At 44.7% G+C, this 27,514-nt stretch overlaps 1 protein-coding gene across 1 annotated transcript in view; it reads right to left on the bottom strand.

The window, feature by feature from the left end:
* Window positions 1-27,514, bottom strand: part of LOC147902066 (calcium-transporting ATPase, endoplasmic reticulum-type-like) — a 56,517-nt gene that overhangs the window by 4,216 nt on the left and 24,787 nt on the right. Inside the window, exons 2-5 of the mRNA XM_087374662.1 lie at window positions 15,485-15,613; window positions 14,379-15,353; window positions 13,859-14,278; window positions 13,671-13,746 (exon numbers count right to left, since the gene is read on the bottom strand). Of these exons, the coding sequence (XP_087230788.1) occupies window positions 13,671-13,746; window positions 13,859-14,278; window positions 14,379-15,353; window positions 15,485-15,613 (1,600 nt within the window). The remainder of the gene's footprint in view (window positions 1-13,670; window positions 13,747-13,858; window positions 14,279-14,378; window positions 15,354-15,484; window positions 15,614-27,514) is intronic.

The raw sequence follows: 27,514 nt of genomic DNA, 5'->3' as shown, positions 1-27,514 counted from the left end.
CAAGAAAGGCATGAGGCTTAATGAAAATGACAATGAAAATACAATGCCTTTATAGGATAGGCACACACACTCTAAGTGTCAAATGTATATGGGATAAGTCCCATAGTGACACATGGCACTCTAGGATATAAAGTAGTATAGTACTACCCTAGAACACACTAAAAGTCACTCAAATTGACTCCATTTCCTAACAGCATCATCAATGGCAATGGTGGAGGTACATGGATCCCCCAGACACTAATGTCCGAAGCCTTGTTGGTTCTTTGTTGCTGCTCGAGTAGGGTGTCTGAAACAGTAGCCTTTGTTTCGCAACATCCACCCATTGGTAGTCTCCTCAATGGCCAACTGCATGGTGGCTATCCGCTCCTCCATTTTGGGCATCTGCTCCAGGTTGTTGCTACTTGACGAAGTACATCAGCCAGCTCCTTACGGACCTGTGTGACCTCCTAGCTGAGGCTATTTTCATTGTCCTCTCGCTTCTTGTAACAGAACTCCTTGCGATGTCTAGGTTTACCACAGTATCCACTATTAAATTACACGGTGCAGTGGAACAGAAACTGAACAAAGAATAGAGAGTACACAACAAACTGGAGAGGAACAAACCTTTCCTTCAACACTGATGTAGTACAGATGATGGCTCCGTCCACCCGTGCGCTCCCACAGTGAAGCTTAGATGGCGATCTAGACAGATACTAGGTGAACAACTACTAGCTGGAAGATCTGATCTGATCTGAACTGATCTAATGCAATGGACTGGGGAGGTCGCCTCTTTATAGCTATGAGGGCGGTAGTCGAATCAACGTAGTCGATGGAGTCGACTAGTCGACCTAGTCGGTGGAGCCGACCAGTCAACCTAGTCGGTGGAACCGACTAGTCGTCCATGAAATATTCAGAGAATATTCCCCATACCGTCGCCTCAGGAGCTCTCACTCCCGAACCCCCACCAAGGGGATCGCTGGCCCCCCTAGGACTCCCCAGCTGGGGGCCAGCTGGCTCCCAGGCCCCAGCAAGAATAAGGAGCTCCCACACAATCACCTTTCTACCATCAATGGTCTCATTGATAGACCTCATCTGACATGCAAGTCACGATCCATCCAGTGTCCCGGGCTCCACACATGGCTTCTCCTCACATGGGGGCCTTACAACTTGAACACCTTGGACCATTGGTGGTTACCAGGAGGGTGGGGCATTGAGCATATCTAACATCCACACTTCAACTTGAAACGACTCTCCTTCATAGCTTTACCTTTTCCGATAGAAATCTTTGACTCCCCCTCAATGTCCACCCATAGGTGAACTACCTTCTCGGCCTAATGCTGAGTCTCTGAAGCTAATCCTGAAGCTGATCCATCCCGAGTGCCTTGGTGAAGATATCTGCTCCATTTTGCTCTGTTGGACAGTAGACCAATTCCATTATCCCGTCCTCGATCAAATCACGCACATAGTGATATTGAATCTCTCTATGTTTTGTGCACGCATGAAACACTGGATTTTTAGTAATGGCCATGCAGCTTTGATTGTCACACCTCAGCACAGTTGCCTCATCCTCTTGCAGTCCCATGTGCCATAAGATCCTCCTTAGCCACACTGCTTCACAAGCGGCAAAACATGCTGCCTTGTACTCAGCCTTGGTAGAAGACAATGCCACTGTTGGTTGTTTCTTACTCATCCAAGAGAAGATACCTGAACCTAAAGAGAGACAATATCCAGAAACTGATTTCCTGGAATCACATCTTCAGCCCAATCTGAGTCACAATGACCAGCCAAGGAAGTACCCGTACCATAGGCGATGCCATAATCAAGAGTGCCCTTCACATACCTGAGCACCCGCATCCGTGCATTCCAATGATTCTCCCGGGGCTTATTGGAGAACCCGCTCAAAACGCCAACAGTAAAACTGATGTTCGGTCTAGTGTTGCACAGATAGATGAGACTACCGACCAACTTCCTGTACCTCCCGATGTCTGCTGGTAGTGAGGCATCCTCCATAGACAACCTTGCATTTACCTCCATAGGTGTAGCTATCTCCTTGCACTCGGACATACCAAATGCCTTCAAGATCTCCCTTGCATATTTTTGCTGAGAGATGAAAATCTTGCTTGGCTCTTGCCAGACTTCAATCCCCAAACACAAGTGCATCAAGCCTAAGTCTGTCATCTCAAACTCTGTGCTCAACGCCTTTCTACTCTACTGGATCATGTCTTCATAGTCACCTGTAATAAGGAGATCATCCACATAAAGAATAATAATAGCAGTTTTTCCACCTTTCATGTACACATATAAGTTAGCATTTGAGGCACATCTTTTGAAGTTTAATTTATGAAAGAACTTATCTATCCGTTGGTAACATGCTCTTGGGGCTTGTTTCAGCTCGTACAGAGCCTTCTTCAGCTTACATACCTTGTTCTCAGAATGGGGGGCCTCAAACCCAGCTGGCTGAGCCACGTACACCTCCTCCTTGAGGCCACCATTCAAGAATACTGATTTAACATCCATTTGATAAACTGGCCACTTTTTATGAGCAGCCACCGATAGTATTGTGCGAATAGCGGTCATTCTGACACTCGGAGCGAAAGATTCCTGAAAATCAAACCCTTCAACCTGCGAAAATCCTTGTGCAACCAATCTCGCTTTGTACTTTTTCAAAGTCCCATCGGCCTTGTACTTTACCTTCCAAACCCACTTGGTGCCAATAACCTTTCTATTAGGTGGTCGATCTACCAGCTCCCAAGTTTCATTCTTCATGATGCTGTCATATTCTACTTGCATAGCATTTTTCCAATCTCGGTCTGCAAGTGCTTCCTCCAAACTCGCAGGCTCCTTTACTTCAGCAATAATCTCAACCATCAAGGCCATATTGACTATGTGAGCAGAAGCCTTCCTTTGCTCCTCGATTCTCTGAGACCACCTTGGTCCATCTGCATGCTGCTCAACAGACATAGGCATCTGGTTATCATGGTCATAGAGCTGCCTTACCCATTGCGGCAATGGCTTTTCCGGTGGTGTAACAACAGGTTGGTGACTTATACCTTCATCATCTGATATTTCCTTCTCCTTTATAGCTCTTGGGACAGATCCATAGTGAATTACCTCTTCGCTTGATGATAAAGTGGAAGAGCTCTTCTTTGCCTCCACTACATGTGGCTGCTCCCTAAACACCACATCGCGGCTCGCTATTGCCTCTTGGTCATACAACGTATAGGCTTTCTTCTCATCACAATAGCCTAAGAAGATACATTTGGTGCTTTTTGGTTGTAGCTTGTTTCTCTCTTTGTCTGGTACATGCGCATAGCATTCATTGTAAAGATAGTGGGAGAGAGGGAAGGAGTCTCACTTGCGGGTTTCTCACATGCACAATGGGGGAATACACACAAAGGTGGAGGCTGAAAACAGTTTTCCTCTTCTTAGTTGTGAAAGCCAAAAGAACTCAAGTACAAAGAAATAGAAGAACCCTATATGTGGGTCTCAAACTAAACTCAACTATCTAAGGTGGCATACTAACTGAGCCACGAACTAGTGTAGATAAGGATAGCTGTCATCCAGCTATTATTCGTGGGCGGTGTACCAACCGCATCTGTAGCTAACAAGTCGGTGACATAAATGCACAACAGTCACCCTGGCATATCGCGAGTGGAGCTCGATATCTCAACACTCCCCCTCGAGCTCAATCCCAATTCCTGCACACCAAGCAGGTCTCTGAACTTGCGCAACTTCTCTGCGCCCAATGCTTTCGTGAATATGTCAGCTACCTGATCCTCTGTGCTGACATAAACTAGATCAATAAGACCTAGTAAAACCTTCTCCCGCATATAGTAATAATGCACCTCAATGTGCTTTGTTCTAGCATGAAAGACTGGGTTCTTTGCCAAGTGTATGCTGCTCATGTTGTCACAATAAATGACAACTGGCCCATCTGTAGACTGATGCATATCATAGAGTAGCTTATGCAACCAAGCTACCTCACATGCAGCCATTGCTGCACCCCTGTACTCAGCCTCTGTGCTCGACAAGGCAACTGTAGGCTGTTTCTTGCTGCTCCCAGTGACTGCAGCACTCCCAAAAGAGAACACATATCCACTGGTAGATCGTCTATCAGAAATACTACCAGCCCAATCAGCATCAGTGTATCCATGCAACTGTATCTGAACCCCAGCCTCATAAAATAGTCCATACTGCAATGTGGACTTCACATACCTGAGTATACGTCTAGCTGCATCCAAATGCGATTTCCTTGGAGCCTGCATAAACTCACTTACCAACCCAACAGCATAGCTCAAATCTGGCCTAGTAACAGTCATGTAAATCAAACTTCCTACTATGCGTCTGTACATAGTAGGGTCTTCCAGAAACTCACCTGCATCTGTGCTCAGCTTCACATTCTGCTCCAAAGGAACTGAAATAGGCTTACAGCCTGTCATCCCATATTTGGACACCATGTCCAATCCATACTGCCTCTGCAAGAGCTGTATCCCACTTGGTGATCTAATCACCTCAATGCCCAAGAAATAACGCAGCTCTCCCAAATCCTTCATCTCAAAGTTCTGCCTCAATAGCATTTTCACATGAAAGATATCTTCATCACTATCACCTGTGATGATCAAATCATCAACATAAATGACAAGCAACATAATCCCTTTCTCTGTTTTTCTTACATAGAGTGAGAAATCTGTCTTGAAAATCTAAAAGCCAATAGCGACAAGATACTGTCCTATCTTGTCAGACCATGCTCTAGGTGCTTGCTTCAAGCCATACAAGGCTTTCTTCAACCTGCAAACAAACTCAGGATGAATAGCATGAACATAACCTGCTGGCTGCTCCATAAAGACCTCTTCTTGCAAATCACCATGCAAGAAGGCATTCTTTACATCCATCTGATGTAAAGACCATCCCTTTGATGCAACCATAGCAATGGCTGCTCTTACGGTTGCCATCCTTGCAACCGGGCTGAAAGTTTCTTCATAATCAATGCCATATGTATGTGCATACCCCTTAACAACTAATCTTACCTTGTATCTATTCACAGAACCATCTGCATTGTGCTTGATCTTATAAACCCACTTACAGCCAATTGCATTCTTGTCTTTAGGCAAAGGCACCAATTCCCATGTAGCATTTGCATCCAAGGCATCCATTTCTTCATCCATGGCTTTCTCCCATTTTTCATTTCCCATGGCTTGCTCAAAAGAAGTGGGTTTTGGTTCCTGTATCACTTTGACCATATAGGCATAGTGAATGGCTGTAAATCCATCATATTTCAGCCTATCCACAGGATACCTAACCCTGGTAGACCTGCGCAAAATAGGCTCACTTCCAGGTGCTCTCAAAACATCCCTGGTCTTTCTTACTCCAGGTGTAACAACAGAAGGAATACCCAACTCATCATCAATGCTCTGCTCTGAGCCACTGGATTCACCATCCACATAAGAGTGACCTGCATTCACATCAAACATGGGCTGATCTACCTTCTCTTTTCCTTTTCATGATACCTGCGTACCACTATCTGCATTGCTTTGAGGAGATTCTCATAATCTCAATCTACCTGTCCATGGCGAAGTATGTGAACCACTGCTAGAGGACACTGCAGGTCCACTGATATTTTGTGATTGCTGCTGTGAATTTTGTGCAACATTACCATTTTGTGCATCTACATCAATCATCACATTTACTGGTTTATACCAGCTGCTCATCTCATCAAAAACATCTCTGCTCACTGTGAACTTACGTGTAGAAGGGTTATAGCATCTATACCCTTTCTGCTGCAGAGAATAACCAATAAAGACGCACTTCTCAGCCTTTGGATCCAACTTGGACCTCAACTCATCTGGCACATGAACATAGGCAATGAAACCAAAAATTTTCAAATGAGAAATGTCTGGTTTCCTACCAGTATACATCTCCTCTGGCGTCATGCCATATATTGCTGCAGTGGGAGTCCTGTTCATTATATAAACTGCTGTAGCAACTGCTTCAGCCCAATAATAATCTGGTAGATCTTTTTCATTTAGCATGGCCCGAGATACCTCTCCAATATGCCTGTTTTTCCTTTCTGCAATTCCATTTTGCTGTGGGGTATCACTGCATGAATATTGCTGCTTTGTGCCATGCTCCTGCAGGAATCTTGCAAACTCATTTGAGAGGTACTCTCCCCCTCCATCTGACCTTAGGCATTTTATTTGCAGGCCTGTTTCTTTTTCAACCATAGCTTTAAAAGCTTTGAAGTGCCCAAACACTTCACTTTTCTTTTTCATAAAATACACCCAAAGTTTTCTGCTGAAGTCATCAATAAATGTGACAAAATAGTGACAGCCTCCAATAGATGCAGCTTTAGTAGTCCACACATCAGAGTGGATTAATTCCAATGGCTTTTTACTCTCTTGAACATGTTTAGGAAATGGTTTCCTTGCCTGTTTTCCAAATTGACAGGCTTCACACACCTTATGCATTTTTGCAACCTTGAATTTAGGCAAAATCCTACAACAATATTTTGGGCCTGCATTGATTTAAGTCGCTGTACATTAACATGACCAATGCGTTTATGCCAGATATCAATATCTGCAACTACACCGGTCCCATGTGCAAACATTGCTGCACTCAATTTAGGCATGTCCGCATCCAGCGTAAACATCCTGCCTTTCTTCTTTCCTTTTGCTATCAAGCGACCATTATTCTTCATATCCTCAACAAAACATCCATGAGGATTGAATCTGACCTGCAAGCCCTGCTCAACCATTTGACCAACAGAAACCAGGTTCTTGGTGATGTTCGAAACATGAAATACATCAGACAAGTATTTCTTTTTCCCATCCTGCATAGACAAAGGAATTTTGCCAATCTGCACAATAGGATGTGCAGTATCATCACCAGTCTCCACAAATCCTGGTTTTTTCATTTTCCTTGCATCCTGCATCCATTCAGCGTGACCTGTCATGCGGTTTGATGCACCTGAGTCAACATACCACACATCATTGCTTTCTTCGGCACTTGTCACAGAATTTGTCATATGCTGTACCATAAACAAATGTTCATTTCTGTCATCAACTTGTCTACTAGAGGATGCATAATTGCCTTGCTGCAATTTTCCATTCATAATGTCATTCTGCTTTTTGTAGCAGTCTTTAGCCATATGCCCCATTTTACCACAGTAGTAGCATTCAACATTGCTGTTTGCATTTTGGCCTCTCTGCCATCCACCACGACCTCTTTGGCTCCCCCTGCCTCTAGAGTTACCACGTCCTCCTGCATAGGACTGGTTTTCTTGAGTTTGCTTCATATTCTGATTTCTACCACGGCCTCCAGATCGGCCTCCTCTACCTCTGCCTCTACCCCTTCCAGCATTTGAGTAGAAGACAGTTTCTTTTGAGGTTCCTCCTGAAGAAGATGCACCACCATTTCTCTGCTCTTCAGAAATTAGAAGAGCAATCAACTCCTCAAAATCAAAAAATTTTTCACGGACAGCAATGGATGTCCGGAACTGTGCATAATCCTTTCCTAGACCATTCAAGGTCACAGAAACTAAATCGTCATCATCCACTGGCGACCCAATGAAAGCAAGTACATCCGCAATTTTCTTCACCTTCATGTGGTAGTCATTTATGCTCATATTTTCTCTCTGCACATTGTGCAACTCCTGCTTGAGCTGCATTTTTCTGGCCTGCGTATTTGTGCTGTACATTTTAGCCAAAGTATCCCATGCCACCTTTGGCGTACTTGCATCCTGAATATGCACAATCATTGAATCTGAAATACTGATAGACAGCCTGTACATAACTTTTATGGCTCTCTCATGCCATCCTTTAAATGCCTGCATTTCCTGTTGATTGGGAACATTAGGAAGAACTGGTTCTTCTTCATTTCCTGTAATAAACTCCCAGTAGCCTTTTCCCATAAGGAAATTCGTCATTCTAAACTTCTATGCTTGGAAGTTGTTCTTGTCAAGCTTTTCAGTGACAATCTGTGAAAGAGAATCAGACGCCATTACAGAACACTGCAAAATATTCTGTCACTGCAAAAAACACAGCTTTTGCCTCACACGGGCAGATCTGCAAAACTGACGAAAGTGGTATTTCACCACACAGTCACTTCCTAGTGACGATTTTGCATCAACAGGCAACAAGCATGATTCTGCAACTCCCAATATCTCTGCACACAGGCATACGATGTAATTTCTGCGGTAACTTTTCACCGACTAGCCGCGCAGTGGTCGCACAGCCAAAACAGGGCCTTTTTCTGAGTGCCTGCGAAGAACTTCCGCCTTCAAAACGGGCCCCGAAATGGCCTCGAATCAAAAAAATAAAGTCACTGAGGGCTTCGCCCATTCCCGCAGCATATAATGCCCTCTCGCCACACCTCGAAGGGCGTCTCAATCTGAGACAGTGCACTCTTGCACTTCCGGCTGTGCTACCTGCAGAGATTTGCTCCCAAACTCGAAAAAGGAAAGCAACACTGGTCCTCTTACCAGGACACTGCGAACTTGGTTTGCTTTCTTGAGCTCCTTACCACGAACAAGGCTCTGATACCATGTGAAGATAGTGGGAGAGAGGGAAGGAGTCTCACTTGCGGCTTTCTCACATGCACAATGGGGGAATACACACAAAGGTGGAGGCTGGAAACAGTTTTCCTCTTCTTAGTTGTGAAAGCCAAAAGAACTCAAGTACAAAGAAATAGAAGAACCCTATATGTGGGTCTCAAACCAAACTCAACTATCTAAGGTGGCATACTAACTGAGCCACGAACTAGTGTAGATAAGGATAGCTGTCATCCAGCTATTATTCGTGGGCGGTGTACCAACCGCATCTGTAGCTAACAAGTCGGTGACATAAATGCACAACGATCACCCTGGCATATCGCGAGTGGAGCTCGATATCTCAACATTCATACCCAAACGTTCAGAAGTGGGAGACAGATGGCTTCTTACCGCTGTAAGCCTCATGTGGTGTTTTACCTTTGAGTGCCTTTGTATAGCTGTGATTAAGGATATAAACCGCAGTATTGACAACCTCACCCCAAAAGTGGTTTGGCAGTCCAGCATCTTTCAACGGAACAGAAACTGAACAAAGAATAGAGAGTACACAACAAACTGGAGAGGAACAAACTTTTCCTTCAATACTGATGTAGTACAGATGATGGCTCCGTCCACCCGTGCCCTTCCACATTGGAGCTTAGATGGCGATCTAGACAGATACTAGGTGAAGAGCTACTAGCTGGAAGATCTGATCTGATCTGATGCAATGGACTGGGGAGGTCGCCTCTTTATAGCTATGAGGGCGGTAGTCGGATCAACGTAGTCGGTGGAGTCGACCAGTCAACCTAGTCGGTGGAGCCGACCAGTCAACCTAGTCGGTGGAACTAACTAGTCGTCCATGGGATATTCAGGGAATATTTCCTATACCGTCGCCTTGGGGGCTCTCGCTCCCAAACCCCCACTAGGGGGGCCGCTGGCCCCCTTGGGACTCCTCAGCAGGGGGCCATGACACACAAAAACTTGTTTACTCCTAACTTGTTACGTCGAATCACGCGCGCAGGCACATTAAATCACCTCCCAGCTAATCTCAGTGGTCGTAAGTTCTCTCTCTTCACAAATCGTTACGTTGAAGCATTTTCTTACTTGATTTCCACCAAGCCCCAAGATTCCCTAGATGGATCTAATATGCCACATGTCTTCATTTTAGGGTCCCTCCTTAATGCATCATTTACCCCTCTCTTGGGATATCATTAAAACCATTTGCCCCTTGGCACATTTCATGCATTTAGGTCCCTTAGCCTTAGATCCACCTAGTCTAGTGCCATGTCACCCTCACCCAGGACCTTGACCTTGATTCCTTTTTTATCATTTACATGAAGCCCAAACAAATATAATACAAACATTGATCCTTTAAAGGAAAATGTTGACTGACCCTTCCGAGGTCATGTTACCTCGACTTGAGCGTAACAAATGACACACAAAAACTTGTTTACTCCTAACTTGTTACGTCGAATCACGGGCGCAGGCACATTAAATTACCTCCCAGCCGATCTTGGTGGTCGTAAGTTCTCTCTCTTCACAAATCGTTACGTTGAAGCATTTTCTTACTTGATTTCCACCAAGCCCTAAGATTCCCTAGATGGATCTAGTATGCCACATGTCTTCATTTTAGGGTCCCTCCTTAATGCATCATTTACCCCTCTTGGGATATCATTAAAACCATTTGCCCCTCGGCACATTTCATGCATTTAGGTCCCTTACCCTTAGATCCACCTAGTCTAGTGCCATGTCACCCTCACCAAGGACCTTGACCTTGATTCCTTTTTTATCATTTACATGAAGCCCAAACAAATATAATACAAACATTGATCCTTTAAAGGAAAATGTCGACTGACCCTTCCGAGGTCATGTTACCTCGACTTGAGCGTAATAGGCCAGTTGGCCCCCAGGCCCCAGCAAGAATAAGGGGCTCCCACACAATCACCTTTCTACCATCAACGGTCTCATTGATAGACCTCATCTGACATGCAAGTCACGATCCATCGAGTGTCCCGGGCTCTTCACACATGGCTTCTCCTCATATGGGAGCCTTACAACTTGAGCACCTTGGACCACTGGTGGTTACCAAGAGGGTGGGGCATTGAGCATATCTAACATCCACACTTCAACTTGGAACGACTCTCCTTCATAGCTTTACCTTTGCCGATAGAAATCTTCGAAATGTAAACACGCTCCTCGTCATATCCTGATTCCATATTTTGATGTCGTTCTTCATCTAGCAGGGTTGTGATCACTTCAGCTAAGGTCATGTCTCCATTCACATGGAGTATCTTTACTATACTATCATATGCAGGAGGTAGGCTCAGCAGAAGTACAACCTTGTTGTCACCTTCCTCAACCCTCATGCTCAGGTCAAGCAATTGTCGCAAGATAAATCTCAGCTTGTTAAGATGCTCTCTGAGAGTGATACTATTTGCCATCTTCAAACTGTAAAGCTCTTGCTACTCTTCAAGTGCCACCCGAACAAAGCCTCCTTGGTGGTCCAATTGTCACTTGTTGGCTTTGTGAAGTCCATGTGGTAATTGAACTTGGGACCCAGAGCTCTTCGCAATATTCTAAGGGCTTTTCCATTCCTGCTCTCCCTGTCTATGTTCTTACCAAACATCTCTTGTGCTGCTTTGCTAGTCGATTTCTTTTCTGTTCTTGCAACAACAGACCACAATCCCTTTTCCATGTAGTACAAACAGGGACTCAACTGCCAAGCTGGAAAGTTTTTTCAAGAGAAGATCACCAACTTCATCGGGTCAGCAGGCTTGGTTTCCATCTCCTCCTCTATGGCTCAGATACCAACTGTTGCTGCTGTGACTACTTCATATACCACACACACATACGATAACCTTTAGAAAAGCACCCAAGAGAAATAGACTCAAAATCTAACAATACTTTATTATTGCATGTCATAAAAACTGCAAGTGACAACCATCAAGGATCCTCCTCATCCCTACCAGGCTTGTTGGAGGACTTTACAACTAAAACATGATTGAGAGCTTACAAAGAGAATCAGGAAATTAGACAAGCACTCTACTACTTTACCTTGCAACGAGCCTTGAAATAGAGCGTCAATGGATGAGAGGCAGACGAGTATCACAATGCAACAATCACACGGCGAGACACCCTAGAGAAACTTATGAGAATCCTCCACAAAACTAGGCGAGATCACCGAACCGTCGACTATGTCCATACCAAACTCCATGCATGATACGTAGCTTGCCACGTGTTTGCCTGCACTATCCACTTACATAACTCAACCCATGTGTAGGTTTGCCTCCCTTGTTTTTTACTTCAATTGTGTTTCAAGCACTCATGCTTTGCCCATCTTCATGTAGGTCCTCTATTGGAACCAATGCTTCATATACCTAGATGAATCCAGGAACATTCCCAAACCCATCCTCTAAAAACACAACATAGTGCAGTTTCAATCTCACGATAGTCACTCATAAGATTGAAAACCGTGAACTCCATCACGCATAGCAAGGACTAGCTACTATGACATCCCCACTGACGTCATCAGCGCCCAACAGTGGGTGTAGACCATAGTATAAAAGTATGCTCTCACACATACAAATCCACACACCCACACATACTTGAGCATCCATTTATACAAAGTCTTCATACTGAGTTTCTGTCGGCACTCCGGAGGTGAAGAAAAAACTCAGCCATGACCAATGCTTCATGTTTGTTTGTTACTGCTTGAGCTTGCCAGTGCTTGCTTTTGCTGCTTGTATGTGCTGGCCATTGTTTTGCCCGGTGTAGCAACAAAACAGATAATTGTCCAAGTCAAAAAAGCTTCAGAAAAGGTTTTAAAACACGAGTCCAATTGCTCGAACAGAGCCAAAATATGGGCAATCCATGAGATTTGTAACAGTGCCTTCAAAGTTAAGGGCAGCAAGTACCAAACTTCACCTACTCAGTTGCCTCTGCTTCTCTGGCCATGCAGAGGCAACTGCCAATGCTCCTTGCAGCGAAGCAACCAATCACTGCCAACAGGCAACACAGTGAGTCATTCTCTGTCCAACAAGACCTCTGCTCAACAAATACTCCTATCACCACTGAGGCCTTTGTCAGGTGCTCTTGTTGGTTACTGATGAGTTCGATAGATCTTGGTCACAGCATCAACAAAGATATTATGTTGAGCTTTGGCTTAGAACAGGGATCCATACACTTACATGCTTTCTTGTAAGATGGTCAATCTTTTTGCTAGGGACTTTGGTATGTGAGCCACTTCCCCAGCATACAAGCCTCTTCTTGGTTGTAGTTCATTATCTTATATAAGAGAAGCTAGCTTGGGCCAGTCCCCTTGTATGGTTGAAAAGTTCTGCATTCCTTCATTGATATCAGAACCGCCTTGTTGCAGCAAGAACATACTGCAGCAATGAGAGGACCATAAAAGAAGCAGCAAATATTATAAGATACTTGTAGCTTCACAAAAAGGCTCATACAGGGCCAGATCAGCCATTATTATCACATTGCTCAAGTCAGAGCAAAACAGAATTGGCTTCTCAGAGTACCTGCACTGAGATGAAGAAAGTATTGACTTAAATGTCAAGGCATTCCTATTCAGCAGAAAGCCAATCTCCAGAACACAGACAACATGCATACAGAAATCAACTTGCTATTGGTAAATACGTGCAAGCACCTATATGACCAAATCTTCATTTTGGAATTCAGAGAAAGCCCAAACGTTTTCTCTCCCAGATATAATCAGAACCAAAAGAACAAATTCTGAGCGAAAGCTCTAAGGCATGAAACAAAAAGAAAACATTTCCACAAGATTCTTCTCTATACAAAACTGTACATACATGTATGATTTACTACCTTGGCATCAAACAGTAAGTGCAATCACATGTAAGTCCAAGTGTTCATTTGGAATTCAGGAACTCCAAATGTTTCCTCCCAAAGACGACTAAAACAGAAGCATTCCAGGAGCAACTGTTTTTCTAAAAAGCATAGAATAACAAAGAGGAAAAACGATATCCTGGGGGCCAATACATTGAACAGGATGGAGAACGGAGAAAACATGCCCCTAAGAAAACAGGAGAAATTAGTTTTAACAAGAAAAGTTAGATCACAAGTCAAGAAAATGAATGGCTTTACACACCACAAAGACTAATCCTTGTAAAGATGAATGGAACAAGAGAAGATGACCTACTCAAAGATCCGTTCTCTGTATTGAGCAATCGAGTAGCCTTGTTTTCATCTCGCATACCCAACTTCTGTACCAGCACCTGAGCAAATGGCATCACAAGCACACAATGGGATGAATGGTAACGATCATTATATCAATATCTAACAGAAGTTTCATTACTCTTATCACCAAACAATGCTTGTAAGGTTTACCAGAAGAGCAGCTTCTGTAGGCATCCCACGTGCTATGAATTTTCCGTTCTTGACATCTACACAGGCATCATTGCATACCGAACAAACTTGTGCCAAGGCCTCAAGATTCTGATCTAATAACTCTGGCAAGCCAAGCACTTCACCATCAGCTGGATTGTATGTCGTTCCCATCACCTCAAAGCTCTTTATCTGTCCAGAATCATGCATTGTACAAAGTTGAACAACTGACATCTGATTTGTGGTTAGAGTGCCAGTCTTGTCAGAGCACACAACTGAGGTGCAACCCAGTGTTTCAACAGAAGGCAGTTTTCGCACAATTGCATTCTCTTCAGCCATTCGCCTTGTACCCAAAGCCAGACAAGTGGTGATGACTGCCGGAAGGCCTTCAGGGATAGCAGCGACCGCCAGTGCCACTGCAACCTTCACCAGCAGAAAGAACAAGAGCATCTAAGCTAAGGAACATTCTCGATTTCATTGGTGAGGTTAGATTGATACCAGTTAGTACAAAGCAAGATCATACCTTAAAATAGTAGGTTGCCTGCTCTAAGTTGAAGTAAATGTGAGGAGGAAAGTCGGTTATTGCATCCCAGGTTATAAAATATTTGTAATTCACTAGCCAAACAAAAACACAAATTGCTCCAACATATTTTGTCAGGCTATCGGCAAACTCGTCCAGCTTTTTAGTCAATGGAGAGTTATAATTTGCTAGAGAGGCATCCTGAATTTGTGCCTGTATTTTCCCAAGCTCAGTATCCATTCCAGTATTTGTTACTATGCACACACACATACCATTGGTCACAGTTGTACCTGAAAACACCATGTTCTCTTTACCCTGTAATTCAACATCTTCATCCAATCCAGCATCTGTCTGCTTGAGTACTGGTTGGCTCTCTCCTGTCAATGAAGCCTGTTGTAAACGAACAGTGCCTGATTTCAAGTAGGCAACACGCATGTCTGCAGAAACCTTGTCCCCGGCACGTAATTCAACTACATCACCAGGAACAAGTTCCCTGGCAGGAAGTTCAGCAATCTCTTTACCATCACGTAACACACGTGCAGACTCAGATTGCATCTCTTTAAGAGCCTGCAATGTGCTTTCAGCCTTTCTCTCTTGCCACACTCCTATAATTGCATTGAGCACAATAATTGATAAAATTATAAGTGGCTCCGTGAATGATCCTAAACTGATAGCTTCACCTTCACCAGCATCACTCAGTGCCAAAACAAAGGATATGCCTGCTGCTGCAAGGAGTATCTGCACCAGAGTATCTTCAAACTGCTCTGCAACAAGTGCCCAGAAAGACTTTCCCTCTTGTTTATCAAGCTCATTCCATCCAAATCTTGACCTTTTATCTTCTACTGCAATTGAACTAAGCCCTGCACCTACATCAACTTCAAAATCTTTTGCAACTACGTCCACAGGCCTGGCCCAGGCGGGGTATGTTCTTGGAACTTCCTCAATGGTGGATTCAGCTTCTTCAATCTGGCCTTTGTCCTGTATGAATTAATGATTTTCTGAATCAAACGAAATGCCTGACTCGTGTCACAACCCACGTAAGCAGAGACATTTACTAAAACTTTTGATAAATGCCATAGTTAAGCCTGACAGTAAGCAGCAGGACCCACCATTTCCTTTGCTGTTTTGGCAGGAGTTTTTGTTGAGCTTGAAACCTCCAAGGTAGATCTTCCTGTAGCTTTTACTGCACTTAAACTTGTACTGGCCTTCACATTATATAATTGACAAAAAATCCAGCCCTATAATACAAAAAAGAAATTTCAGTCCAATGCAAAAAAACTTCCAGAACCAGAAAAACATGAGTGATTTTGAAGGGGGAAGCTAGTACAACAAAAGGACAGTGCTTGCCTTACACAATTTAACTTTAAAGAGTTTAAGATTAACCTAATTTGATGTTATTTGCACACCAAAATACCAAAGCTTCAGCATCCAATTGCACAAAGCAGCAAAGTAAAGCATTAAGCAGCATCTGTTCACTGCCCATGTTATGTTACCAATCATCTCTGATGGCAAAGAGGCTCTCTCAGAAACAAATTCTATTTACACTCAAACAAACAAGGCAGGCAGGATGCTCGTTCTGACAGCTATGAAGAGGTCCAGCCAAATGCATGCTCCATGTGCACGCATGCACTTGTGCATGCACCCGTACACACGTGTGTGTGTGTGTGTGTGTGTGTGTGTGTGTGAACAAAAAAAGAAAGAGGGCTGACACATACTTATCCTCTTCTTCACTACTGCAGATCACGGGAGTAGCACCAACTAAATTCCACCCAGCCAATTCCTATTGAAGCGTGAGAGCTCTCAGAGAAGTCAAAATCAGCAAAATCACGTATTCTCCTTCTCTCACTAACTCCAACAAGCCCCATCTCCCTAGATGGATCTAGATGCCACATGTCATCATCATAGGGCCTTTCCTAATGCATCTTTTCACCCCTCTCTTGGGATACTTTAATTTCCTTTGCCCCTAGGCACATTGCTTGCATTAGGCCCTTGGCCTTAGATACACCTAGTCTGGCGCTATCAGCCCTCACCTAGGACCTTGACATTAATTCCCTCTCGATCATTTACATGAAGCGCAAACAGATATATTACAAACATAGATCCTTTAAGGGAAATGTCGACTGATTCTTCCGAGGTCATGCTACCTCGGCTAGAGCGTAACATTCCTTCCCTCTTCAGACATCAGCGTCCTCGATGATAAAGTCTGGGAACACTCTCCGCAACTGGTATACGGATTCCCAGGTAGCTTCTGATAGAGGCTGACCATGCCATGCAACCAACACCGTGGGTATCTTCCGTTGCGCACTTGCATTGTTCCTCGGTCCAGGATTCTTGTTGGTTTGCGCCTTGCATTATCCTCTATCTCCTGAAACAAAACCACACCTTCGATTAGTGAGTCGCCCGTATGTAAAAATTTCTTTAAGCGCGAAACATGAAAAACTGGGTGCACCTTGCAACCCTGTGGCAATTCTAATTTATAGGCTACCTTGCCTATTCTCTTTAGAATTAACCACGGCCCACAATATCGAGGTGATAACTTAGCACACTCTCCTGAAGTTAACGACTTCGAGTGCGAAGGAACTCTGAGAAAAACTTTTTCTCCTTAAATTCTCTTATAGACCGGTTTTCATCCGCATACGCCTTGGCTCTATCCATAGCCTGGCGGATATTAGCTCTCGCAAGTGCTAGCATCTCCCGCATCTGAAGCACAAAGTTCGCGGCACTAGGCACTCTCTGAGGTATTCCAATTGTAGTTGGATTTGCTAGTCTATAGCCATAATTCAATTCAAACGGACTAAACTCCGTAGAGGAATGTTTTCTATCATTGTAGGCAAACTCTAACAATGGCAACCACTTGTCCCACGTATGTTGCCTCAATGACACATATTCCCTCAGCATATCCTCTAAAATCTGATTGACTCTCTCCGTCTGACCATCCGTTTCACGATGATCCCCACTACTCATTCCTAACTCAGTCCTTAGTGTCTCAAATACCGTTGTCCAAAAATGACCGGTAAATCTGACCTCTGTGTCTGACACTATGGATCTAGGTAATCCATGTAGATGAAATATATGTCTAATAAGCAAATCCGCCACTTGCGGGGCACTAACAGACTCTCTAGTCGGAATGAAGTGAGCCATCTTGGTTAGATGATCAACTACCACAAGGATAGAATCATAACCACCTTGTGTCGTAGGCAGCCCTACAATAAAGTCCATGGAAATGCTCTCCCACTTACTTAGTGGTATCTCCAAGGGCTGTAAAAGTCCGGGTGGCTTCACCCGCTCGGCCTTGCTTACCTGACACGGAAAACACCGTGTCACATATTCATGAATTAGCTTTTTCATCTTTGGCCAAAAGAAATCCCGCTTCACGAGATCATATGTCTTCTCGACTCCTGGATGTCCCGCACATGGGCTATCATGGCACTGTCGAATGACTCTCTGCCTGAGATCATTCTGACTAGGTACTACAACCTTGCCATTTCTTTTCAACATACCACCTCTTATGGTATATCTTGCATATGTTTGGCCTTTTCTGGATGCCAAGTCATCCTTCTCTTCCCCGGGTCTAAACACATGAGCTTTAGGCCATAGGCTCTAGACAAACTCGTCCACCTTTTGAGTTTCTCTAATCTCGATCATTAGAGTACTCTCTAATACCATAAAACTCATATTGTGCATAATGTGAGACAACGCATCAACAACCTTATTATCCTTCCCTCTTCGGTACCGAATCGTCAAATTAAACTCCTGCATGAGCTCTGCCCACCTAGCTTGGCGGCCCCTCAAGTCAGGCTGTTTACAAAAATGTTTCAGAGTATCATGATCCACATTCACATAAAACTCTGAACCATACAAATAATGCCTCCATTGTTTCAAAGCATGGATAACAGCATACAACTCCAATTCATGAGTTGGCCAATTCCTTTGAGAGGGAGAAAGCTTCTTGCTTTCAAAGGCTACTGGCCTTCCCTCTTGAAGGAGAACTGCTCCTACCGCAATGCCACTTGCATCGATTTCCACAAACAACGGTTTCTGGGGATCAACTATTTTTAACACCGGTCCTGTAACCACAGCTCGTTTTATGGTGTTAAAACTTTCTTGTTGATTCTGTCCCCATATAAAAGGTACTTTATATGAGGTCAGATCAGTCAATGGCGATACTATTCTTTCATATGCCTTCGATAAAATTGCACAAATCCCAAGAATGATCGCAAAGCGGTCAGACTCTAAGGGATTGGCCAAGTCAGTATCGCAGCCACTTTCTTTGGATCCATTTCTACCCCCTCTGGAGTAATTATGAATCCTAAATATTCAAGCCTAACCATACACAGTATAGTTTTCTTCTTATTTACATAAAGATTGGCTTTCCTCAAAGTACTGAACACTATTCTTAAGTGTTCACGATGCTCAGTAATACTTTTACTGAACACTAGAATATCGTTAATAAAATGTACTACAAACTTTCCGATATACGGACGTAGTAAATCGTTCATAAGCATGACGAATGTAGCTGGAGCATTGGTAAGTCCGAAGGGCATTACCAAAAACTCATAATGACCAAACCTGTTTCTGAAAGTGGTTTTATGCACATCCTCGTCTCTAATCCGGATCTGATGGTAGCCACACTTAAGGTCTATCTTGCTGAAAATCACGGCTCCATGTAATGCATCTAGCAAATCATCAATCCAAGCCATCGGATACCTGTGCTTAACAGTGATATTATTCAATGCTCTGTAATCTATACAGAGGCGAAACGTATCATCCTTTTTCTTCTTTAATATCACTGGCGAAGCAAAAGGTGAGAAACTTGGTTGAATCTATCCCAACTTGAGGTATTCTTCCAGTTGTCTGCGCACCTCCGCCTCTTCAGTGAAACTCATTCTATAGGGAGGTCTATTTACACGTTCTGCCCCCGGAATCAGTTCAATCTTATGCTGAACATTCCGCTCCGGAGGTAACCCATAAGGTAGTTCATCCCTAAAACAGTCAGAGAACTCCTCTGCTATAAGATTAGCCAGCTTGGCCATCGCACCACTTTGCGCAACATCAGTGCTAGCGGAAGAATCATCAACCGACTCTACCGATGCTGTACAAAGGAATAAAAACTCTTCTTGAGCTTTTCGGATTTCCATCACGGAAACCGACGGTCCCTGAGGTACATCTTTCTCACCTCGTAATACATAAAGCACATCATTCATCTTGAATTGATATACATGCTTTTTCCAATCAATGGCTGGATTCTTCCTAGAATGCCACGCCATACCAGGGCTATATCTGCATGAGCAAGCTTAGTCATTTCAAAATCAAGCTTCTCAGCATAGTCCTGAATACGAAGCTCCAACTGGGTAACCCTTTGGTCCCATACTTCATTTGAACTTCCATCTGCCATCCTGACTGTATACGCATAGTCAGATGGGCTAGTCTTTAACTTCAGCCTTTTCACGAGCTTGGAGTTAATCACATTGTGCGTTGACACCGAGTCAAACAACACAATGACATCATGATTGGCCACTTGCCCTTTCATCTTAATTAACTGCGTATCATTAAAGGCTGTATACCCCGTTGCTACGGGCCTAGATAGGATGTTATCAAGTGCACTCGTTACTAGCTTAGCAACAGACACACATAACAAACAAGGTACTGACCTCTGAGAAGATCCCGCTAGCTGAATCGGCATCTGTTCCGCTCTGGGACTTCCCTCCATTTCCACGTCGCATTCTGAGACTACCATCTCAGCCATCCGACGATTCTTATTTCGTGGACAATCCTTCCACTGATGAGGCTGAAGGCAACCAAAACACAAGCCTTCTCTCCTCGCTTTTTCTCTTTGCTCTGGGTTTAAGGGAGACTATGACCAATCCCGGGCTGCCATTGGTGTTACTTTCCTCTTCACTCCAATGGTGGTACTTGATTTAGGAGTTTCAGCTGGTTTCGCCTGCTTGGCTTGACCACTCGGCTGAGAACCACTCCCTTTACTAATCCACTTCTTCTTAAACCCAGATTTCTTCTGGTACCCATACTGGGTTCCAACCTGCACAAACCCACTTGGCCTGCTGCCCTTGGCATCTTCATAGTTTAGGGCTATGGCTATTGCATCATCCAACGTGTTCGCATACTTAGCCCGAACTTTCATTTTAATCCGATCATTTAATCCAAATATGAAATCTTTCACTTGGATTGATTGAGGTAGGGGTTCATCAACCCTCATTACTCTCTCTCGAAACTTATCAGTGTATTTTGCCACTGACAAATTTCTTTGACAAAGGTTCCTATACTGATCCCAAGCTCGGGATGCTTCGTCAGGAGGTAAGAAGTGTTTCCTGAATTCCCTTTTAAGCCCCTCCCAGGTAGTGGATGCAATACCATCTTTCTGTTGTTTAATCCACCACCGGTCCGCTGCCTCACTAAACATGTGGGTGGCCTCGCGGATTTTCTAAATGGCGAACGCCTCGTCCCATTTGTGTAACCATGCCTCAATGACATCAGAACTACGGTCATTCATCCGATCAAAATACTTTTCCGGCCTATAATTGGCAATATTAGGTACTTTAGCCTTCCTAGGCTCGACCGTATGGATACTAGACTCCGGTTCCATTGGAGCCTTTCCTTTCTCATCTCGAGAAGGTCTGGCAGACATACTGTGTATCACTCTTCTAAGTTCAGACGGCCCTGCATTTGCGTGTAACTGTTACGCTAATAACTGCTACAAGGCATCCTCAAGTAATGCAATCCTGCCAGATAAGGTGTGAGCTACTGGACGCGACACCTGCTGAGTCGGCCGGACTCCTAACTCTACAGGGTCCATCCTGGAAGCTCCTTCTTCTGCTTCTATTCAGGTCAATGGGTGTTTTGATTTTTTTATTTTTTTATTTTTTAAACACCGCTAGAACACTGTATTTACAAACTGACAAAATTCAGTGTATTGGCACTCTGACGCAATTCCCTATTCTAGGTAATACCTGCAATCCCACATGCACCCTGACTAGGCATTTGACCCATGCATAACCCAAATACCGTTTTTCCCTACACTAGGGAAATTCCTTCAAATCAACTCTGACTGAAGCACACAGGCATAGTCTCAAAGACTGTCCACAAAATCTTTTTTTTTCTTTTTTTGAAGAAGCCAAAAAAAATTCCCAAGTCTGCTACAACTACTAACACATCTATGGCATCTTCTCCTTCATGCAACCTAGCAACCCACGAAAACCTAATCTATTTCTAACAAAACAGAAATGACAAAAACAAAGGGGAAAATGGGTAAAGTGCTCCCTGGTCTATGAATTCGATGTTGAGGAATCCCAATCAGATCGTGATTTCTCTCACTCTTGCTTTTTCGCCGACCGTCCCAAAATTTGCGTGGCTTATCAACCGTCGCATATCCCTTGTCTACGCTCTCTGGCTACATGGCTAACTGGCTCGTGATAAATTTCGACCTGCTTCCCTAACGGACTCACAGTCATAGCCCTCCAAGGTCACGTAGACAGCTCATCGACCAAACCAAATCCGTTCTATGGTGCCTTTGGTGAACCATGTAGCTTCATAGCAATCAGGAGGTTCCGGTCGATCTCTTTGTGAATTAGCCAACGGAAGAATAGCTTGCGAAAGGCGGCTACTCTATCCGTTGGTTCGCGTAGGAGTGAGCTAAATTTTAATTCCAAGTTATTTACGTAGGCCAGGAGAGCATCGATGCTGAGACCCAAATATTCGCCCATGCTTGTGATTCACGCGCAACACTGCTTATCGCGTCGAAGGGCTTTACTATTGGCCATCCCGCAAGACTGCCATCGACCCCTCTCTTGGCACCGCACAAATACTACCGTCGACCCCGCCTGTCACAAATTTCATAGCTTGGCGAATTCGGCCGTCCGTGCACTCTTGCCGCCCAACCTGAACGCTAACCTCTTCATACGTAATCCCCTCGTCCAGCTGAGCTCTGATACCAAATGACACATACTTATCCTCTTCTTTACTACTGCAGATCACGGAAGTAGCACCAACTAAATTCCACCCAGCCAATTCCTGTTGAAGCGTGAGAGCTCTCAGAGAAGTCGAAATCAGCAAAATCACGTAACAATCCATTCTCCTTCTCTCACTAACTCCAACAAGCCCCATCTCCCTAGATGGATCTAGATGCCACATGTCATCATCATAGGGCCTTTTCTAATGCATCTTTTCACCCCTCTCTTGGGATACTTTAATTTCCTTTGCCCCTAGGCACATTGCTTGCATTAGGCCCTTGGCCTTAGATCCACCTAGTCTGGTGCTATCAGCCCTCACCTAGGACCTTGACATTAATTCCCTCTCGATCATTTACATGAAGTGCAAATAGATATATTATAAACATAGATCCTCTAAGGGAAATGTCGACTAATTCTTCCGAGGTCATGCTACCTCAGCTAGAGCGTAACAAGGGCCCCCTTATCCTCTGCTCCACTAAAAGACATTGATTTGCATTCCCAGACAACATACCGTTGGATTTATCAAGTACGTTTAGCTAGTAAGGGTTTGTAATAAATGCAGCATGCCCTTCCAAGATATGGAGCATCTTACTCCCAGATGTGCCATGCTTGATAGTCCTTGGACATTAATATTATTAGAAGCAATCACCCCACTGGAATTGGCTCATGTGCAAACTATCAAAGGATCAGCACCACCACTGGTTTGCTAGAGTTGTCTCCAAATGGACGAAATGATAACCTAAGCCAACTATATGGTCTTCTACGAATAAAATCGTCTCCAATCTTTTAAAGAAAGGCAGACGTTTGCATGATTAGTAGAACCCAATTGGTTCTAAGGTCAATGGTGAGGACCTTGCTTTGCTCAGTGTGAAAAGGTTACCACCATCTTATACACAAGGACAGCAAATGAGCATATCAGGAGGAAGGCATGCACAGAGGGTGGGTGTCACATGCACCCCCGCACTTGGGTGCAAGGTGACACACTGGCTTCATCGACAAGTGGATTATAGTTCCCAGATAGGAGATTTTGTCGTATGCTGTGACCCCTTTGTGAGCCCTTGTCCAGGGACAGTCAGGCACAAGCTACGTAGGTCAGTCTCTTGACCTTAGGTCAAGTCAGTAAGTCAGTTCTTGTTCACTAGTACCCACTGGAGAACAGTAGGTTAAGTGTTTCCATCATATAGTTTAGGTCTTAGCCTAGATTAGGAGTCCCTTTAGGGTCCCCAAAGGCTGGACAGGTAAGCAGGGAAAGCAGCCTGCAAAGGCTGCCCAAAAACAACCCTGGCAAATGAGCCAGGGAGGGCTTTTTATAGGCTGGTTGTTTACAGACCGACTCAGTCGTCTGTTTACAGACTGGGTTGGCTCAGTTCAGCCCTATAAAAGGGCCCCTTGGCTGCCCTCTTTCCTCATTCAGGAGGGCTTTTTATAGGCTGGTTGTAGGCCAACCAGTCTGTAAAACAGACCGACTCAGTCGGCTGTTTACAGACTGGGTTGGCTCAGTCCAGCCCTATAAAAGGGCCCCTTGGCTGCCCTCTTTCCTCATTCAGTGCTCCTGCCTTCAGCTCTCCTACAAGCTCCACTCCAGCCTCCTTGTGCAGCCCCTGAGATCCTCAATTCTGGCCCTGCTCTAGCCTCAGTCCCTTGGCCATCAGATCAGCCTGATCTGAAGGTGTCCATGCAGCACAACAGTCGGAGGTTTGGACCAGCAAACGGAGAGAGGTTTGGACACTGTCTCCTCAGCTTTTCTCAGTTTTCTTTACAGGCTACACAGCTTACTTCTTAGCTCTACTTTCTCGGTCATATCTCAGCTCTCTCTCAATATCTATTACTCTCAGTTATCACTCTCTCACTCACGCAGTAATCCTGCATTTCCAGTAGACAGCACAAGCCTCTCCCTTGCTTTGCAGAAGCGTCCTACATCGTCAGAGTGGACAGCATCAAGGTCTCGGTACTGGTCGGCGTTGCCTCTCACGTCTTTGGTCGGCGTTGCCTCTCACGTCTTTGGGTCTGCTATACGTGTGCACAGTGAGCTCTTCAGAAGCACGTTCCGTGCTCTCTTGAAGAGTGTTCTTTGTATTTCTCAGTTCTCCAAGTATAAAGCAAATTCTCCCCTGATTGAGGGAGGGGGCCCTCAGTGGGTACAAGGACCCAATCGGTTGTCGACTCTACTCTCTCTCTACCCTCGTCTCCTTTCTCTCTCTATGGTAAACAACGCTCATTCCTCGCTGAAGGTTTAAAGAAGGTCTTGTTGTGAATTACACGATCAGATTACCGTTGCATGTTACATTGGTATCAGAGCTTCGGTCTGTATCCAGCTTGACTACAGAGGAGAAAGACTACCAACAAGATACGCTTCTGTCAAATGCTCAAGAAGTGATGGCGAACCTTCTAGAGCAGAATCGGGTCCTGCTGCAGCAACTCGAAGAACATTCATCCCAGCTGGAAGAAAGCAAAAGACAGCTGGACCAGACAAAACGACGTCTGGAGGAAAAAGAAGCATAAAAGCCGCTGGAAGAAAGAGGAACCACAGATTTTGAAAAACTGCTCTTGTTGATGCGTGAGGAACATAAAAATGAGGAGGCACTGCGATGCGCAGAGCTCGCCCAGACAGAGAGGCAACAAAAGCTAGACCGAGAGGCGATGCTTCTCCAACACAAACAGATGTTAGCCGCTATGCAGGCAAGTTTGAGCACAACAGCCGTCTCCGCCACAGCTTCGCCATTGACAAAGGTAACACCACTCACTCGGTACTCCAAATTTTGTTAAGTATGATGGTAAGTGTGACCATTCAGCAATTTTACAATTTATTCATCAGTTTGTAGCTCATTTCCCGTTAGCGCGGATTCAAGATGAGCAAGATAAAGTCCACCTTGCAGCCCCTCATCTTACAAGTGAGGCGGTGACTTGGTGGCAACGTTGGGCTAGTAAGCATACTGACCCAAAAACGTTTAAGACGAATTTTGTTTGGGCAATGTTTGTGGCCAACCTCAAATCCCGTTTTCTCCCACCCCAATATATGCTTAACCTGGAGGATGAGTTCGCTCGTCTCTCCCAAAATGATTTGCCTGTGTTGACATGTAGTAACAAGGTCATCACGCTGGCGCAATAGTTGGGCATGACGGAGAGCGCCAAAATGAAGCAATTCATTCGAGGATTGGACACGAACGTACGTTTTACCATTTGGAACTTCGACCCACCGGATTACGAGCGGGCGCTAACTCTCGCACAGAATTAGGAGATGATGCTCAACGCGGGAAAGCCCAAGAAGGTCCAAAAAGATTCCAAAGCCCTGCAGCAATCAAACAACACAACGGGTAAGAATCAGAAGGACAACCAGTTCCAAAAGAAAGACGACCAGGCTTCTGATCAAAAGGAGTCCAAGCCAAAGATGACTCTGGATGAGAAGGCTAAAGCGGGTATTACGGGAGGCTATCTACAGCCCGACGAGCATAAGTGGTACTACCAAGAACATCGCTGCTTTCATTGCCACCACATCGTTGGGCATGGCAAGAAGGATTGTCCGAAGTGGCTTGCCGAAAAGGTTGCGAAAGCACCTACTTCGTCCGTCGCCAATGTATTGGCTCTTCCAACCCTGCCTCCATCCTCAGCTACGAATGTCATCTTCCCTGCTTTGGACGCCATTCCCACGGTGGTCTTTCAAGGTAAGAAGAAGGGCGATGTCTTAGATCAAAAGAAGGCGCTCATTCGAGCGTACGGCACAGCTAACGGGCATCAGTTTATTGTCCTATTCGATATGAGGAGTTCAAAAGATGCTATCTCCCCTCAGCTTGCCAAGATAGTGGGGTGCACCTTGGCGCCTCACGAGCTTGCAGTGGACGGGTTCACGGCCGACTTGCGCACACACATCACGCATAAGGCCATCTATTTCACTTTTTCAGTTCAGAAGGCCATGTTTACGCAAGATTTTATATTGACTCCTTTGATAGGGTGCGACATGATCCTAGGGATTCAGTGGTTCCGTGAGCATGTTCCGACGCCTGATTGGCGGCAGGACACCTTCACGACTATGGAAGGTTTACCTGAGCCCGCCGTGATATGCAGTGATCGGAGCATACCAGGGATTCCATTAATCTCTCATATTCAAGCAGGTCACACCCCGCAAGGATGCCATGTGTGCACTTGTCTACGTCCAGTGCCAAATCACTGCAGTTCAAGCCGCTCCTCCGATGGGGCAAGCAATGGTGGATCTACTCCAAGAGTTTAAATACATCATGCTCCGGGACAATCTGCCACCCCAACTGCCTCTCAACCGACCGGAAGACCATCGCATCAATCTACTTCCGGACTTAACACCTCCAAATAAGTTCCCTTATTGACTTTCAAAGTCTATGGAGGGGGAGTTAGAGCAGCAATTGTCTCAATTACTGCGCGCAAGGTTTATTAGACCTTCTTCTTTGCCTTTTGCTGCACCCATTCTATTTGTGGCAAAGAAAGATAAGTCCGCATGACTATGTGTCGACTACAGAGCACTCAACAAGCTTATGGTAAGCAACAAGTTTCCTATGCCCCACATCGAGTACATCTTGGAAAGACTCAATGGCGCAAGATTTTTTTCAAAGATTGACCTCAAGAGTGGCTACCATCAAGTCCGGATTTTTGAAGCTGACATCCCAAAGATAGCTTTCCGAACTGAGCGAGCTCATTACGAGTTCATTGTCATGCACTTTGGTCTGAAGAATGCACCACCAACATTCAACAAGATGATGTCCCAGGTATTCGCAGAGTATATTGGGAAGTGCCTGTTCATCTTTCTCGATGATATCCTTATCTTTTCCGCGACAGCCGAGCAGCATATTAAGGATGTGCGATGTGCCCTACAGTTATAACGTGATAACCAGCTATATCTCAACGCAAAGAAAATCGGATTGCTGAAAATTCAGTATTTGGGCTACATCATAGTGCTCAAGGGATTCGATTGGACCCTGAGAAGATCCAAGCTATGACAAGTTGGGCTGTCCCCACGACGGCCCACGAGATCCGATCCTTTGTGGGTTTGTGTCAAGCATACAGCTCGCACATGGAGGGTTTCTCAACATACGCAGCCCCTCTTGCACATTTACTCAAGGGGGTAAAGACACGCAAACAAAAAGTTCAAGTCATAGGCAAAGCTTTGCAGGCCTTCCACGACTTGCAACAGTTGGCCACAATAACATT

This window comes from Dipteris shenzhenensis, chromosome 5 (genome assembly GCF_047967505.1).
Source record: "Dipteris shenzhenensis isolate YYH24624 ecotype China chromosome 5, Dip_SZ_1.0, whole genome shotgun sequence".
In the NCBI taxonomy this organism is placed as follows: domain Eukaryota; kingdom Viridiplantae; phylum Streptophyta; class Polypodiopsida; order Gleicheniales; family Dipteridaceae; genus Dipteris; species Dipteris shenzhenensis.
Note: the sequence above shows the minus strand (reverse complement) of the source record. Positions and strands in the feature narration are given on the sequence as shown.